The following is a 17,294-nucleotide window of genomic DNA, read 5'->3' as shown; positions in this document are numbered from 1 at the left end:
CAGTAGTAGTGGTGCTTGGAGAACAAAATCTACACCAGCACTATCAGTTACTATTATCTATTATTTCACAGAGTTTGTACCAGCCGGAAACCTGGGAATTGCCGTGCCTAAAACTGTGCGCTCCCGTCTCTGAGAAAGAGCGCGCAGTTGCGGGGACGGGATGTTAGAGGATGAAAGCAGAGGGTGTGGGGGGCTCGGTCAGTAAGGTGAACCGCGCAGGGATTGTAAAAACGTAAAACCCGCTGCCTGTCACTCACTGCAGCGTGTGAGTGTGTGTTTGTCTCCCCGTCTGCATGTGAGCAGTCTTTGTCACATCTACAGAACATTCAGAGCTACGATCACGTTTAAAGTCTCAACGCCTGCATGAAGCAGAAACTCACCACGTATCAACCAGACTAGACCATCAGCAAAACCACCACGAGAAATACTCATCATTTATTAGCAACAGCATAACAATGTTATTAAAAAGAATCCACAGACTTATTGTACTTTAAAAATGTTGAAATTACATCAAATGCACACATTCACTTGTATATTTAGTTTTAAACATATTGTCGCGGACTGAGTTTAACTTGGCTGTTGGGCCGCGTTAAAAGTTCTGGAGTTCCTTAAACGCATCAAGCAGAGATCTGATTGGCTCTCAGTTCTGTCACTCAGCCTGTTGTTAGGTAGTTTGGACCAATGGGGTTCAGCTATGGGCCGAATAAGGGAAAGGGGAGGGCTGGAGCGGGAGGGGGGAATATAAAGTTGGGAGAAGCGCTCTCTCTCGTCTCTGCGGGAGAGATTCAGGAGCTGCTGAATTAATTTACGGCATTTGTTACAGCCTGCAGTAACCAGAATAAAGAACCTTAAAAGAGTTAAGTCTCCGTGCCTCAGTGTGGGAAAGAGACGCTACATTATTGTATGGCTCTTTCGAAATTACATTTAAAAATATGTGGCGTTTATGGCTCTCTTGGCCAAAAAGGTTCCCGACCCCTGCCCTAGATGACCCCACTCCCAACGTTAAAGTGCCTAGGATAGAACAAGGGTTACACAGATGAGTTTTGAGTTTGGATTTGAGGGTTGTTAAGCAGTCTATGGTCAGGCGTGATGGTATTCCAGAGTTTCCATGGGGAGCCGTGCCGGAACATAGAGCTGGACAGAAGAGGAGGAGCGACAAGAACCAGAGGGAGTATTGATATGTAGTAGGTTGGAAAGGTAAGGAGAAGCCAGAGTAAGGAGGGCTGTAACCCTTGTGCTATCCTAGGCACTTTAACGTTGGGAGTTGGGTCATCTAGACCCACTAGACAGTGTGTTGAATTTTTTTCAAGGTAAGTGGTCTTTACTTCACATTATACATCTTTGTAAAGCCTTTGTGCAAAATAATGCCTACATTTTTAATTGAGTCTGCTTGCCATTACCATTAGTAATCATCTTTAATATTTTGAAGGGATTTGTAGTTTAAAGTTAAGACCTGGGTCTGGTTTACATTAATTTTATATCCTAAAATACCCACGTGCAGGCCGACTGGTGCAGATGGGAAGGTCCTTATCTGGTTCCCGGTCAGTGGGTCTGGCTTTCTGCCCGAGACCTCCGGCTACAGCTCCCTGCAAGAAACTCAGGCCCAGGGACGTGGGTGAAATGTATATGTGGGTATACATCTCCTTTTTGCCTCTACATTGAACCCCTTGCTCAATTAATCCGGCAAACTACTGATGTAAAAGGACTATGTATTGAGGGGTTGGTTCAGTTCATATTTATGTGGCAGGAGTTTTTCTGTCCAACTAGGACAGTGCTCTTCTTCAGAGGCTCCGCTCAAATATGGTGTACCCCAGGGCTCAGTTTTAGGCCCGCTTTTATTCTCACTTTATCTGCTGCCACTGGGGTCCATTTTTAGGAAATATAACGTGTCATTCCACTGCTACGCAGATGATATCCAGATCTATCTTCCCCTAAAATCTGGTGGAGCGGAGGGTCTCGTCAGATTGCAGAACTGCTTAGCAGACATCAAGTCTTGGATGGAGCTGAACTTCCTCTGTCTGAACAAAAACAAGACAGAGATGTTTGTTTTTGGAAAGTCTGACCTGCTGACAGGCTGCTGTAGTGCTGTTGGGCCCCTGGACCCTTGAGATGCTCCGTTCATTAGAAATCTTGGGGTAAACCTTGACAGGCATTTTAAATTTGACAAACAGGTCAGTCTTGTAGTCCAGTCTAGTTTTTATCACTTAAGGCTAATCAGCAAAGTCAAGCCATATCTACCTCCTCACGCTTTGCAACAAGTGATTCATGCCTTGATCTTCTCTAGACTGGACTACTGTAACTCTCTGTACAGTGGTATGGATCAGTCTCTGCTCCGCCGTCTCCAGCTGGTTCAAAATTCGGCGGCCCGCCTGTTAACGGGGACCAGACGGTGTGAGCATATAACCCCGATATTACGCTCACTTCACTGGCTGCCTGTGTCTTATAGAATTTCTTTTAAGATTCTACTTTTGGTTTTTAAATGTCTGAATGGTCTGGCACCTCAGTATCTTTCTGAGCTTTTGCATGTTTATCGTCCATGTCGAGTCCTAAGGTCTGAAGATCAAATGCCTTTAGCGGTTCCAGGACTCGGCTTGTGACTCGGGGAGACAGAGCCTTTTCAGTTGCAGGTCCTAAACTCTGGAATGCTCTCCCCTATTCTGTGAGGTCTGCCAGAACTGTCAGTAATTTTAAGACTCTTTTAAAAACACATCTTTTTACTCAGGCTTTTAACTCCAGTGAGCATATTTAGTGGGACTTGTTCATTTTATTAATTTAATTCTTTTATTGTTTTTATTGTTTTATTGGTTTTATTGTTCAATTGATTTATTGTTTTATCAAATCAAATCAAATCAAACTTTATTTATAAAGCATTTTTCATATATAAATATAACACAAAGTGCTTTACATTAAAACACAACAAAATATAAAAACAAGCATTGACGATTTAAAAATAAATAAAATAAAAATAAATAAATAAATAGGGCCCCCCTCCCCGTACCTAGCCCCCCACTCCTTGCACACCTCCCACCCCCTAAGTGATGGCAAAGGACAATGAGAAATAGGCTGAGCACAAAAACAGGATGCTGGAAACGCTAATAATTGGAACCTCCCCCTCCGTGAACAGCCGCATAGACAGCCAAATGCAGCTTCACAGGCGGGGACCGCTCCACCACAGCTAAGTGGTGATGCAGGTCCCCATCTACATCTAGAGCCGCAGTGGCTGAACAGCAGCCGACCCAGAGGGAGGGGCTTCAGCTGAGGAAGCACCGGAAATAAAAATGAATAAAAATGAGAATAAACAAGTAAAAATATTGATAAAAACAATAAAACATTAAAATAAGGTAAATTAAAAAAACGCGTTTAAATCAGATTCAAGTTCATAAAACAAGATAAAATGGATGAATAAATAAATAAAATAAAAAGTACATATAAATAAATAACTGAATAAATACATAAAAGTATTAAAAAAATTAGCTAAAAGCCAGGTTAAAAAGATGGGTCTTGAGCCTTTTCTTAAAACCGTCAATGCTCTCTGCGGCTCTCAGGTCCTCTGGCAGACTGTTCCATAAACGGGGACCATAGTGCTGAAACGCAGCCTCTCCATAGGTTTTAGTTTTTACAGTTGGAATGGTCAACAGACCAGTGCCAGAGGATCTCAGGGTCCGCGAGGGTTCATATCTTACTAAAAGATCTGATAAATAAGAAGGCGCAAGACCGTTAAGACATTTAAAAACTGTTAAAAGTATCTAAAAATCAATCCTGAAGCATATGGGGAGCCAATGCAGGGATTTTAAAATTGGGGTGATGTGAGCCCGCCTCCTGGTCTTTGTAAGAACTCGTGCAGCAGAGTTCTGGAGAAGTTGAAGGTTCCTAATGTTGGTTTTTGGAAGACCAGCAAGCAGGGCGTTACAGTAATCAACTTTACTCATGATAAAAGCATGCATTAGCATCTCCATATTAGCAAGAGAGAGTAATGGGCGGACTCTAGCCAAATTTTTGAGATGATAAAAACCAGTTTTGACCACCTGTTTTATATGGGGGATAAAAGTCAGCTTAGAGTCGAAGATAACACCCAGGTTTCTGACTGTTTCTGAATGACTTAATGAAAGTTGCTGCAGCTTCAGAAACTGTTTCTCCCTCTTGACTTCAGGACCAATAACTAAAATTTCAGTTTTTTCCTGGTTGAGCTGCAGAAAATTATTTGCCATCCATAATTTTACATCTAAAATACAGTTAAAAAGTGCTTCTATTGGTCTTGTGTCATCAGGAGACATTGCTATGTACAGCTGGGTATCATCAGCATAGCTATGAAAGCTGATGTTGTGGCTCCTGATGACATTCCCCAGAGGAAGCATGTAAATGTTAAAAAGCAAGGGGCCAAGGATGGAACCTTGAGGCACACCACAATTAATTTCATGGACCCCAGAGAATGTGTGTCCATGCTTACCATAAAGTTTCTCTCCATGAGATAAGAATCGAACCACTTGAGAACAGTCCCTGAAAGGCCAAGACTTTTAAGTCTGTTTACAAGGATCAGGTGATCAACAGTATCAAAAGCTGCGCTTAGATCTAGTAGAACTAGAACTGAGATCTGACCTGAATCCAAGGCACATCTGACATCATTAATGATTTTTAACAAGGCTGTCCCTGTACTGTGGTTCGTCCTAAAGCCAGACTGGTTTATCTCAAAAATGTTGTTTTGAGAGAGAAACTCATTCAGCTGAATAAAAACAAGTTTTTCTAAAACCTTACTTAAAAATGGCAAGTTGGACACAGGTCTGTAGTTATTAAAAATTGAAGGGTCTGAATTAGTTTTCTTGAGTAACGGTTTCACCACTGCTGTTTTAAAGGCAGCAGGAAAAATACCCGTCTGTAGAGAGGAGTTCATGATATTTAAAATCTCACTCTCAAAAGACCCGTAAAAGGGTCAGAAATGATGTTAGCAAAATATGAATTTCTGGTCTGTTTTACGGTTTGATTATATAGTTTTAGCTGGTTTTTGTATAATTGATAGTTTATTTCAAGTTTGTGTTTTCTCCAAAGTCTTTCGGCAGATCTACAACGTCTCTTCAATTGTTTAATTTCCTCAGTTCTCCAAGGGGGTGTGGCTTTGGTTCTTATCTTTTTAGACGTTAGTGGAGCTACTGAGTCGAGACTGGATTTTAATGTACTGTTAAAATTTTCAACAAGTAGATCACAGGGGGCCGGCAAGACAGTCGGAGAGTTGGAGCTAACAGATGTAATAAACTTTTCGACCACTTCAGGAGTCAAGTAGCGTTTCTTCACCGTTCTCACAGAGGTCTCCTGCTTTATTGTGATTGTTTCTTTATTGCATCATATTGTTTGTGATTTTATTGATTTTATGTTAAGCACTTTGGTTGCCTTGGCTTTTATAAGTGCTATACAAATAATAAAATGATTGATTGATTGAATTGGTTGCCCTATATGCTGATGACATAATAATTTACACAGGTGAACCTTATGAATCATTGCCCAGATTATTTGAATGTTTAAATACATTTGGATACCATTCAGGATATAAATCAGGGCTCCAGACTAACTTTTTTCACTAGGAGCACAGTGGCCCCTAACTGAAAATTATAGGGGCACAACCAGAGATTTTAGAGGCGCATACCGTAAATCAACATGCTAACCAAATCTACTAATTTCCACTGTATTACTAATAAATACTTTAATAATAGATGCAGAAATTACAATGTGCTGTTTCAAATTCAGTGTCACATTTTATTCTGCACTTTTGAAGATGCAACAAGAAGGTAAACTGACAGAACCATCGCTGTCATGACAGTACAAATGGTTAAGAAAACAGATGGAAATTTATCTTTGTGACACCAAATAGGTGCAGCCAAGATGCACAATAAGCGTGTTTGAGATCACCCAGATGGACACAACACTGCGCAGATCACCTGGTGTGAGACATATATTTTTGTTTTTGCTCCAACATCACCTGTCAATCATCACAAAAATATCGCGAAAAAGGGGTGGGAGCAAGGGGCAAACCTACCCGGACACAGCTGGAAACTGAACTGACTGAAAGCTGCCATACAGACTACAAAACAATGCATTATGGGACATGTGTCCTGATGGTTTTTGTAGTTGAGTGATTAATTAAAATAATTTAAAATACCAATTGATTAAAAAAGGCTACATACATTACAAAATATTAAATAATCATAAAATAAATATATAATAACACAGATCACACTAAGGGGGAGAGGAACATTAAAACTAAATTGAATGGTAAGGACAACTCCAACTTCCTGTTGTCCTTCAGTCTTGCGGCAGATTCGCCTTCATCTCACAGCCCCCCCACCCACCCCCAGCCTGGGGGGGTGGGTGGGGGTGGGTGAGATGGCAGCGGTTCATCTCAGACACGTCTATCGTTGCATTTTCCCCACGTATTTTCAGTGTGTCTAAAACTGATGTTGTTTTTGCTCGAGCGTGTTTAAAGTTCAAGCCCCGTTAGCTGTCACGCATGTAGGTGTGGGACATTTATTCTCCTCAGCTGACCCGACTCCCGCGGTGAGCTGCCCTGACAGCCGTGCATAAACCGTTTGATGCGCCGCCGTAACCGTAACCAAAACCTAAACCTTCCTCCGGGTCTGTGTGACCCAGAGAAAAGTTCAGCACGGACTGCATGTATTTAGAAAATTATGAGCAAATAAATACGTTCTAAAGGAAAGTAAGGAACTCCTTAATGTGGTCCGGGGAGGGAGGGGGCTGTCAGGTGTCCTGCTTTCAAGTCCTGTCATTGCCACGCCCCCAAGAGTCATATACCCCACTGTGATTGGTTGGTCAGCTCCGCGCACGACAATGAAAAAGTGTCATTCATACAAACTGGCGGGCTGCAGTAACATTAAACCTTCATATTAAGGCAGGGGCCGCAAAATATCATCTTGGGGGCCGCAAATAGCCTGCGGGCCGCGAGTTTGAGACCCCTGCTGTACACTCTGGCACTGGTACACTAGCCGCAGGTCGGAAGAATGAATCAATAGTTCGCTTGCTCATAGCTCAGACGCACATATCAGGTTGTGATGATATTTGTCTCCGTTTCCTTCCCACAGATGTTTACGGGCGCGCGAATATCTCTAGGCCCCTCCCCCTCCACATATTTTAGCCACTTACAGTGACTTATTCTTCTCACACGCAGTGGCCGCCTCACACACAGGCATCACGCGAGTGTCTGTGCTCGCGTTTCATGAGTATGTGTGCGAGTGTGAGTGTCTGCCTGCGTGCGTGTGCGCTCGCGTCTCAGATTATTTCATTGATCATTGACGTGCCCCTTCCACATTTAATGTATAAAAAAATACGTAGGGTGGGGGAGGCAAATTTACTGGTAGCACATGTGTGACTGGATGTAAAATTCAGTCGCACACTCTCAAATTTTGGTCGCAAAATGCGACCAATTGCTCGCAGTCTGGAGCCCTGTAAATGAAACACAAATACTGACTTTAAACCATAGTCCACAAACCCAAATCTCAAATGGTACCTGTCCTCTCTAAAACACTTTGGAATCATAATTCCCAAAGATATTACTAACATAGCAAAATATAATTATAAAGAATTTATAACAAAGATAAAATTCTACATTAACAGATGGTCCGCCGTCCCCTGCACCATATTGCTTTTGTGTTGAAGTTTGTTTTGATGGAGGAAGTCTTCTCTGATTTTTGTTTGCATGCTTTTATGGTGGAGTTGGTTTTTGTGTTTTGTGTTGTTTCACCCCCATGAAGACTGAGTCCCAGATTGGACACACCTGGGTGTCCAATCAGTAAGCTGATGGCCCCACCCATAAAGCTGCACTGGCAGCAGGAGAAAGGAGAGAGAGCAGCTGGTAGCTGTTGAAGGACACAGCATTGGAGCAAACTGGGTGGCTGGAGCTGCAGTCAGTGTAGGAGTCTTCTCCAAGACAGGAGTGCCACAGCGCGACATACACTCATAGGCAGGGTGAGGAGCCCTGCCGGTGTATGAGTATCCTCTACCCTTCCAGTGGCATTCTCACTCGGCATATAGCCAGGCCTGTTTACCCCACACAACTGAGATACTCGCAGGATCTATCTTCACTCTGCAGGTAGATGTTGGGAGGAACACCCCACCACGCCTGCGAGGGTGGATGAAGACAAGACTGTGGCTGACTGCAGGACCTGTTTCCCTGGTGTTTCATGGACTATTTCTTTTAACTATTTTAACAATGTTTTTATAAGGTCCCTTTTTAAAAGTTTTTTTACACTGTTTTTACTACCTTTTTAAACATTTGGCCTTAGTTATTTAAGGTTTAACCGTTTGGGCTTTGTCGTTGCTGTGGCTGCATGTTTTTATTGGATTAAATTATTGCAGTTTAAAAAAAACAATTGTTCCTTGGGTTTTCTGTGTGGCACTCTTCCCCTGGTCCTGACTCGTTTGGGTGTAGCAATTTAACCGGACCCCTCCTATTTGGCAAAGGCGGGGCCCGACATTTGCAACTATATTAAAGAGATCCTCCACACCATTGATACACAGGAACCACTGCTTAGTGAAATATCAACAGCCTACAAAGTATGTATGTTTTAAAAAAGTATGATTTCTAGACTTTACAAGGGATTTATGAGTTAAAAAATGGACTTCAATCCAATTAATAATTAGTAATTGGGAGAAAGAATGCAACATAACTAGGACAGACGAAGAATGGAGAGATTGCTATATATCAGTGTGGAAATGTACAAATTCACATGCATGGAGAGAGTTCAGATGGAAATGTTTGATGTAGTTTTTATTACAACCAAACAAAAGAAACACGGCAATGGAGATAAAAACAAGTGCTGGAGGCAGAGTGGAGAAGTAGAAGCCAACCATTACCACACATTTTGGGATTGTCCCTTTATAGCACAATTTTGGAAGGAAATACATAAACACATTGAATCTATATTAAATAGGACAATACCCTGTGATTTTACTAGTCTGATTTTAGGTAAGACACAAATCCCACCTACCAATAAAATGTATTTAGAATACTAATAACCGCTGGTAAAATAAAATAAAAAGCATCGACTAGACACTGGCTCCTCCCCCCTGTACCCAGCCTGGACAATTAGATAGACATTGTAAATTAAATCTGCCCAATGGAAAGACTAACCTACTCACTTTGGATACAGATGCCCTCATTTTAGAAGATATGGTCACAATGGATATTCTATGTTAATCACTCATAAATAGAAGTAATGAACATGTCTGACTTGTAATTACACTGACCAAAAATATAAACGCAACACTTTTGTTATTGCTCCCATTTTTTATGGTATGAACTCAAAGATGTGAAACATTTTCCACAAACACAGAATAACCAGTTCTCTGAAATATTGTTCACAAATCTGTCTAAATCTGTGATAGTGAGCACTTCTCCTTTGACGATTCAATCCATCCCACCTCGCAGGTGGGCCATATCAAGATGTTGATTAGACAGCATGATTATATTTTTGGTCAGTTTATAATCAAGATGAATGTACCCCTGACCACCCGCCCCACCCCCTTTTTTTCCCTTTTACTTCCCTCCCTCCCTAATAATGCATCCACTGTTCCCTGTTTTGTTTCTTATTAGATACTTAGTTATGTTATTGAAAAAATAAAAGAAATGTTGAGAATGGAGATACAAGTTATGGGTCCAAAATTGTCTATAAGCAAATTTTAATGTATAGTTTTATAACTTTGTCATTCATTCATCTTCTGCCGTTTTAGCCCTTTCGGGGTCACGGGGCTGCTGGAGCCCATCCCGGCCACTTGTTGGCGATGGCAGGGGACAGTTCGCCAGAATGTCGCAGGGCCACAATCACACACCCCTGCACACTCACACTCACATCTAGGGACAATTTAGAGAAAATAATGAACCCATGTTCATAAATAAAGTTTGGAAGAAAAGAAAAGGAGGGGTCATCAACATTTGGACCATACATACTGGCTATGCAGTTTTTTGTATTTCCAATGATTATGTTTATAATTACATATCTGCCTTCTGGTTCTGACAGTGTCGGTATGACTAAATGTAACATTTGTATTCATCAGTATAGCATCACCTCTTTGCTTTGAGTTATAGTTGTGTGTGTGGGGGGGGGGGGTCTGTTGTTAGTTAAATGGGTCGCTTGCCATAAAACAACATCTGCTGTAAGAACACTCATTCCAAACCTTCAGCCTCTTTCCACCTGCATTCATGGAACAAAGTGGATTAATAATCCGTTAATAAGTTAGGTGATTGTGTCTGTGCCTGTGACCGGCACCATGTGTGACGCTGTGTGAAAGTGCAGTGTGAATCCTGTGGTCTTCTGTTTACTGTGATGACAGCACTGTGTGTGTCTATGTATATGAGGTGTGAACAGGATGTAGTCTTCCTCTGCAGGTGTGTGTGCAGACACTTATTAGATCCAATGTTGTGATCAGTTTTGAAGGATTTTTTACTCACAACACTTGATCTTACCATCCAGGATGAGGGGTAAAAGAGGGAGAGAGAAGGGAAAGAGAAGCAAAGAGGACAAAAAAACACACAAAGTGAAAAGGAACTCATGGGAGAAAATAGGTTAACTACCTTTAGCTAGACCAGCTGTTTCACATGTATGTTACCTATATACCTACAATGCCTCTATAGTTGAAGCCAAACCAACATATTTATTATTGACATAATGAATTATGAGGTAGATATATTTATTTCACCTGTTTCCAGAGTTCAGATCAGCCCGGTCGTCCATGGAGATGACTGGCAGCCATAATTCTTTGTTTGTGTTTTTGATGTTTTTGGACCTCAACACCTGATTATTTGTTGATTTAGCTAATAATTAATGTTTGATAATAAAATCAAAGAATTATGAAAACAATTATAATGATCATGATCATTATAACATTATGAATAGATTATACAATAATTATGTATAACAATGATAATCAATGTAATAATAGATGTTTATTAATAAATATCCATCCACCTTTTTAAGCTGCCGTATCCCTTTCGGTGTCACGGGTCTGCCAGAACCTAACCCGGCAACTGTGGGCATAGGTGGGGTTCACCCTGAACGGGTCGCCGGCCTGTCTTAAGGCCAATAAATAAATAAATCGGAAATTGATTTATGTCAGTTACTCGTATTCTCTATTTATTGCATTTACATGAATTCAAAGACACAGCAGTTAAAATACATTGGATCAGGTAAAAACAGGTAAAGCTGATGTAAAAAAACCATTTCTGGCTGTGAGCCTTTCTAAGGAGTGACTCTGGTTTGTTCAGGAAGTTTTTAAAAGAACTTTTAATGGTTTTAATAAACAAAAGAATGAGGAAGATAAGCCTGAACCATCGTCACATGACGCTGTCAGCAGATGACATCATCTGTTGTCAGGCAGCATACACCCAGACCTCATTGTAGTGACTGGAAGCTAAATAAGTGTCGTAACCTGCTCCAGTAAAAGTGTGGGGCTTAAATTTCCTCCCCGCCTTGGCCACGGACTTCTTCAGGATGTCCACATGGTCCTGGGCGCCGCTGAGGCCCGGAAAACCATCAAAGGAGCTGGAGGGAGAAGAATGTCGCATTTCTGTGACCATCAGTGTTTGGGAACGTTCTGTCGTCTTCGTGGTTTAAGGAGCTCACCTGACGAAGAGGATGGCTGCGTCTCTGTGCTGCAGGGAGACCGAAGTGTCGAAGGTCTGAAGCTTTGTTTCAGGAGGAAGAAACCAGGACAAGGTCACTTCCTCATCCTGTCCCTCTTTAGAAACGGTGATGATGGCGGGCCAGGCGTCTGGGCACGGCTGGCCTAGAAAAGACCAGTATCTGTGAGGAGCTTCCTCTGTGCACTTCAACACCCAGTTGTCCCCAAAGGTCCAGGCTGAGTTTGGGACATAATCAGAGACTGAACCCGCTTAGCTCTCACTAAACTCATAACTAAGAACATCTTTCAGAAAGTGACGCTGTCTGTCAGTTTCGTTCTGTTCTGTTCTCCGTTTTTGTTTTCTGTGCAGGTCGGCTGTGGCGTTCCCTGGAAGGCTCCGCCCCCTCACCTGTCAGTTTCTGCGCTGCGGCTCACAGCTGCCAGGATGAAGTGAATTTGTTTTTGTCTGTGTGTTTGTTTTTCTTGTGAAGCATCTGACACATTGAAATGAGTGACGTCTATTAGCCAGAGTCCAACATGACATCAGCATAGAAAATTAATTTTTCTATCATAAATAATCATCATGTAGTTGTGTCACAAAGACACATTTCATGTGTGAAATACAGCAAATACTGTTTCCTTTGCAAGATTAATGAAAAAATAAATAGCACGTTTTACAAAAGGAACAGGTCAGTGAAAAGCTGCTGCTGCTGGGAAACAAAGAGGATATCAAGGATTTGAAATAAACAAAGCGATTCCCACAAAGTAATGAAAATGTTCATGCTGGTCCTTGAACTCACCTGCTTTTTTAGATTTCTCACAGAAATCCTTCAGCCTGGACCTCGCTGCCAGGAATGCAGCTAAATCTGAGCCCTCCACTTCAGTGGAGAGCCAGTCGTTGGGGGGGTACTGTCGCACCTCGAAGTCCTGCACACAGAGGCAGAGAAGCTGTGATGCTCTGAAAGCCCCTTGGCTGTGGGTTTTTGGGGAGGCCTACCTTGTTGGCCTCCAGGACCTGGTACTGGGGGCAGGGCTGCCCGTGGCAGTGCTGGGAAGACTGTCCGCCGCAGGACGGCAGCAGCAGCAGCAGAGCAACCAGCAGCTGCAGCTCCATCTCCTCTGCGCTCCAGGAGAATGCGGCCTCCCAGCGGCAGCGGAACAACCTGCTGCCGTCTGACCCGCCCCCTGAGAATGCCCCTGAGGGGCAGCTCAGCCCCGCCCACAGGCAGACCCATTCCAGCTCTTCCTCAGAGGCAGAGCTGCAGATTCAGTAGAAACTCAACGTATTCTCTCTCTGACAGCCTTTTAGAAAAAGCTGCTAAATTATTCAACTATTTTAGCTGAGCACAAGAATTCCCACCAGAGCCTCTTTGATCAAAGAACTTGGGTTCAGAACTGGTCAGATCAGTTTTCTGCCTCCAGCACAGGCGAAGCTCGTAAACCAACATAATTAAGAGACGTCTGTATCCGTCTTTCCTCCTTGATGTCGGGACTGTTGCAGTCTTTGTTTCAGGTCAGCTGACAGAGGCGTGGCTCCTGAAAACCAGAACTTTCAGAAATGGCATCAATGTTTTCAGGAACGTCCTGATATAGCTGCCAGTCCCAAGTCCGGTCAGTTTCCTTCAACCATCAGGACCATGCCTTCAGAAATAACTCGATGATCATAATGTGAGAACAGAAGAGACAAAAACAGCTTTTTCTTTCAGACTGTTCACTCTTTAATGCTTTCAGAGGGTCTTTAAGGCTCTGCCTGCATGAATGGATCAAAGTGTGTAGTTTGTTGTGTTCATCCACACACTGCTGAGCTTCTGGAGGAGCTGTCAGTCACAAACTGAAGTCCACACTAGAAGAACCAGAAACTTTAGGGATGAACAATATTTTGGAAAGGTGAAACTCTGAGCTTTGTTATCATTCTTTGATTATTCCTGAACCATAATATGCCTGATCTGGAAGTTTCTTCACCACTTCTGATTTGGAGAGGTCAGTATCACCCCCCACCCCACCCCCACCCCCACCCCCAACCCCATCCCGGCTGACAGACCTGCAGGGCTGCATTTCTGCAAATGCATTCTTCCAGGAAGAGATGCCTGTAAACTGGGTGGGGCTGAAGGAGAAATGTGTGACATGATTATAATGAACGTTTCTGTCACTTGATAATGTGTCTGTCATTGATTTCAGTAAAGATCAACCTGCATGTGGACCCTCTGTAAGGAAAGTGTAAATCCAAACGAAATGTACATTTTGGAAATACAACTTAAGTTTAAATGAAAATAGAAGATGTTTTTAAAAATGTCATTCTCTGCGTTCAAAACAAACACAATCTTTGTTTATAAAATCATTTATAAAAGTGGTGAATATTTTGTGTTGTCTCAAATCTTTCAATCTTTGTTTGTACTCGCGCTCAGAGTTACACCAGCCAATCACAGACAAGAGGGTTCATGCTGATTGGCCTGGATTCCATCCAATCTAGCGTCTTTGGCTGTGTCCGATTCCCGCCCTAACCCCTAACTGCTAAAGAACTAGATAGTGCGGCACTATGTAGTGCCCTGGATTTGAACGTGGAATTGAAAAGCAATTCCACGCTCACTACATTTTTTTAAATGGCGGATATGACGTCATCGACTTCACAAAGTTAAAACCTAATTATGGGCGTTTTGGGACGACTATTTATGACTGCACTGTCTTCTGAAGATAAAAACGTTGATGGCTTATTAAAAAATACATTTAAATACATTTTTCTGGCAAAAATTGTTCAGACGCAATGCATTGGTTTTTCGCAGAGACTTCTGGGTAATTTCTATGACACTGGATTTTGGAATTGTAGATTCAGACAGCACTAGAAAATGGCCAACGCACTATAGAGTGAGTAAGGAAGGAATTCAGACACATCCTCTCACTCACATTCAAGCTGGTGGGATTCAGTCTTTGGACATTGTGTTCAATTCTAACCATTCATTTTAACAACAATCTGATTCATGTCATAATTTGTGGTGGATGATCTGATTCATAGTTGATATTTGTTCATTTTGAATGATCTGATTGGATCCGGTTCTCTTCCCTAAATTGGATCCAGATCATCTTCATCCAAACTTCCAGCAGTGAGACTCAGACAGAAATTCCTGCTACTGAACAGTTTTCCAGATTCTTGGATTTCTTCCAGATCACCAAGTGGAAATGAAATATGTGTCCTGTCAGAACTCTGTCTCCCCCCTTGGTCTCCAGCGGGGAGCCGTCCCCAGAGATTTAGACACACTACAGCTCCAAGCAACCCCAGCGCACACTTCTTGGATGCCATACACCTGATTGTCATGAACAATCACTCACAGCATACTCACTCAGCATACTGAGCCTCACTCAGTGTGAAGCATTGTTTGTGCCACTCTGTCTGCATACTGAAGGTTGTGACCTGATCTTCTGTTTCCTGACCCTGTGTTACCTCTGACTCAGGTTACCTGCCGCCTGCCCCGCCTCTTGCCTGTATCCTGACTACCCTATTACTTCTCTGATGCTCTTGTGCTTGGTATCGACTCCTGCCCGACTGACCCTTTTTTAGCTTTGTGGACTTTTAGCTGAGCTAATAAATCTGCTGCCATTTGAACCAGCCTTCATTATGTGACAGATCACTCGATACCCAACATGGATCCAGCAGCAGGAGTTCCTGGCCTGCTGAACCTGACGGGGTTTGCTACTTTCTTGCTGGAGCACGGTCAGCAGCTCCAACGTCTAACCTCCGCGACCGAAGCCATCATGGATCGCCGGAGGTGTTTAACCATCCAGCGGACGGCAAAGACCTTTGTGGGATACAGTTGGGCGACAGACTGTGATCTGGGCTCTGGCGGCGTGCGCAGGCATTTTTATTCCATGTCCTCTCTTTCTATATGATAGGTCATGAATTTCTCTTCAGATCTGACGTGAAGCTGAAACGACAGAATATGTTGGGGGGGTCCTGGCTGCCGCTGCCGCTTCGGCGGGGGTCTTGGTTTGGGGATGGCTATAACGTGGTATAATTTAAAAAGCTATTTACAGACAGTGCAGGTAAAAAGATGTGCAACCAAAAGTTTAAAAAAAAACGTGCAATAGAAAAAAATGTGCAACGGTTATCTGTTACACTGTGGATTATTGTACAGAGTTATTGTGTTCGGTAGGAAGGATTGGTGGTACCGGGCAGTTTTGGAGCAAAGCTGTCTGAGTGTCCTAGAGAAGGAGCTCTGCTGTTTGTCCAGAACAAGGTGGAGAGGATGGTCTGGGTTGTCCATAATGGATAAGAGCTTGTTCAGTGACCTCCTCTTCATCACCGCTTCAAACGTTTGCAGCCAATGACAGTACCTGCCTTCCTGATCAGCTTCTTCAGTCTGACAGCAATGCTGCTTTCCCAGCAGACCACAGAGGAGACCAAGGTGCTGGCCACCACAGACTGGTAGAAGATCCCCAGGACTGTCCCCTTCCTTCTGAAGTCCATCACCATCTCCCTGTTCTTGTCCACACATCTGAACCTGACAGTAATGATTATAAACATCCAATAACTTGTTGCTCTGTGCTGCTACATGGTTTCACCCCCCCCCCCCTCTATAGTAACCCCCCCCCCAACATCTCTGTCTTCTTCCCTTCTTTTCTTTCCGTCCAGTCCGACACTAAATGTTACAAATATAATTAAGATGAACAAAGCTTAGCCTAGATTACAGAAGGGGTTTATTCAAATATACACCTAGTGTAAATTATACATATTATAAGCCCTGTTGTAACAGTAAAATATGTCCAACACAAGAGGCCTTCAGCTCTCATCTGTTTGCTCAGCTGTTGGACAGGACAAGTTCAAAAAATAGAAAAAACATAAACTCTTTGCCATGGGAAGAGCTTCAGTTGTGCTGGTCATGTGATCTCTAAAAGCTTTGCCTCAGGAACTTTTTCTTTAGAAGATCAACACGGCTTGGAGCTGCACCACTACTGTCCCACCGAGTCAGTGAAATCTTGTAGATTCTTTTGAAGCATTCAACACGCTTTGTCTTTTTTTGGATCTTGTACTCTAGCCTTTGATCCTTGAATTCTAGATTCACATTCTGAATGAAACTGTTAGTGCTGTCACTGAGGTCTCTGAGGGTTAGAAGGAACTCTCTGTCCTTCTGGGGGAGTCTAGAAAGAACCAGAGTTCTCCTGTTTCATCAGAAAAAAAGGCCAGAATAGCTTTCACCTCCGCCAAACTAAGAGCTCCATAAGAAGAGACCAGACCTGAATCAGACTTAGCCCAGAACTGGATCAGATCTGGATCAGATTTGGATCAGATGGATCAGACCTGGACCAGAACTGGAATATACCTGGATCAGACCTGGATCAGAGCTGGATCAGACTTGGATCAACCTGGACAAGAGCTGGACCAGACCTAGATCAGACCTGGATTGGAACTGGATCGTATCTGTATCAGACCTGGACCAGATCTGGATCCGGCCTGGATCAGACCTGGACAAGAACTGGACAAGACCTCGATCAGACCTGGACCAGACCTGGCTCAGATCTGGATCAGTCCTGGACAAAAATTGGATCAGATCTCGATCAGAGCATGATCAGACCTGTATCAGACCTGGAAAAGACCTGGAGCAGACCTGGACCAAAACTGGATTAGAGCTGAGACCAGACCTGGATCAGATCTGGATCAGACCTGGATCAGATCTGGATCAGAC

At 43.0% G+C, this 17,294-nt stretch overlaps 1 protein-coding gene across 1 annotated transcript; it reads right to left on the bottom strand.

Annotated features, from left to right (window-relative positions):
* Positions 1-11,105: 11,105 nt before the first annotated feature.
* Positions 11,106-16,084, bottom strand: LOC101154833 (heme-binding protein 2). The gene is made up of 5 exons (XM_078951016.1): positions 15,915-16,084; positions 12,617-12,878; positions 12,420-12,546; positions 11,622-11,784; positions 11,106-11,540 (listed from the first exon to the last, which is right to left on the bottom strand). Exons 1-5 carry the CDS (start codon positions 16,082-16,084, stop codon positions 11,369-11,371), a joined length of 894 nt encoding a protein of 297 aa, XP_078807142.1. The 3' UTR covers positions 11,106-11,368.
* Between the last annotated feature and the right edge of the window lie 1,210 nt (positions 16,085-17,294).

This window comes from Oryzias latipes, chromosome 8 (genome assembly GCF_053564925.1).
Source record: "Oryzias latipes strain Hd-rR chromosome 8, Olatipes_Hd-rR_3.1".
Classification (NCBI taxonomy): domain Eukaryota; kingdom Metazoa; phylum Chordata; class Actinopteri; order Beloniformes; family Adrianichthyidae; genus Oryzias; species Oryzias latipes.
This window is presented reverse-complemented; position numbering and strand designations above follow the sequence as displayed.